The 1,123-nt window shown below is 36.5% G+C and overlaps 1 protein-coding gene across 1 annotated transcript in view; it reads right to left on the bottom strand.

Annotated features, from left to right (window-relative positions):
• Positions 1 to 524: 524 nt before the first annotated feature.
• Positions 525 to 1,123, bottom strand: part of LOC106533430 (uncharacterized) — a gene marked incomplete at its 3' end in the record, with an annotated part of 7,120 nt that continues 6,521 nt past the window's right edge. The window contains 1 exon segment of the mRNA XM_014029714.1: positions 525 to 711. Coding sequence (XP_013885168.1) covers positions 525 to 711 — 187 coding nt within the window.

Raw genomic sequence — 1,123 nt, 5'->3', positions numbered from 1 at the left:
CATCGTGCTGCCAAAACAAATATYGATCACCTCCACTTGATTTTAGGACCTTTAACTGGTTTGACAACCTGAAGGTTGACAAATATTAACTGAATTAATTTAAACTCCCAGTGTTGTTTTCTATGTAAGTTAGAGATGAACCCTCTGATAAAAGTTTATTTTGTTTTTTATTTTACTGTTAAGAACAGCACAGTCACTACTAAACTTATTGAAACTTATCATCTAAAAGTCTTTTTAAATCATTCCTAACACCTCCTGAGTTCCTGCCTCTTGATAAAATGATCTTAGTTTTCTGTTTAACTGGACCTGCAGCGTTTATTCAGGGAGATCAGCTTTATTTTTATTATACATAAATAAACGTTTTAACATGGATAACAAATTACTTCATTAAAGTATTTTAATTCCTTAATTTTCATTGGTGTTTTTTAAGTTTGTCTCTTTGTTGTTTCATGAAACCAAATAAAGAGAAACAGCAACTGAAGCCTGAATGTTTAGTGATGAAGACAGGAAGCTGCAGGACTGACCGTCCACAGAGAACTGCACTTTGACCTGACAGAGAGGAGGGGAGCTCAGGACCCTGGCCCCCCGGGTCACACTGGTTCCATCAGCGTAGGTCAGAGTGATGTTTGTGGTGGGAAAGTCCTCCAGCATCAGCTGCAACACGTGCACACCTGTGTGGACTCCTCCTGCGCTGGTCAGCGTGCACGCTGCCTGGAAGGAAAACATTTAAAAAGTTTACTTTTTATTTGGATCCTGATGAAGATCAGATGTTTTCCTGCTGTGGATTCATGAAGTCATAAAGTTTAGGTTTTATGACCGTTTGTTTTAATGTTCATTTCTCCTGGTGTCTCTCTCTGGCTCCGCCCACTCTCACCCAGAGTTGTAAAGTAACGAAGTACAAATACTTCTTTACTGTACTTACGTAGAATTTTTAGGTATCTGTACTTTACTTGAGTATTTTTTTTCAGCCTAATTTTTACTTGTACTTCTTACATTTTTACACAGTCATCTGTACTTTCTACTTATTACATTTTAAAAAATAAGAAGTATAAATTCATTACTCTTATTTCATTACAGCTTGTTGTTAAAAATATTATCCTCCTGGACAGAGTGAGTTTAATTG

Source organism: Austrofundulus limnaeus, unplaced genomic scaffold, assembly GCF_001266775.1.
Source record: "Austrofundulus limnaeus strain Quisiro unplaced genomic scaffold, Austrofundulus_limnaeus-1.0 Scaffold945, whole genome shotgun sequence".
In the NCBI taxonomy this organism is placed as follows: Eukaryota; Metazoa; Chordata; class Actinopteri; order Cyprinodontiformes; family Rivulidae; genus Austrofundulus; species Austrofundulus limnaeus.
Note: the sequence above shows the minus strand (reverse complement) of the source record. Positions and strands in the feature narration are given on the sequence as shown.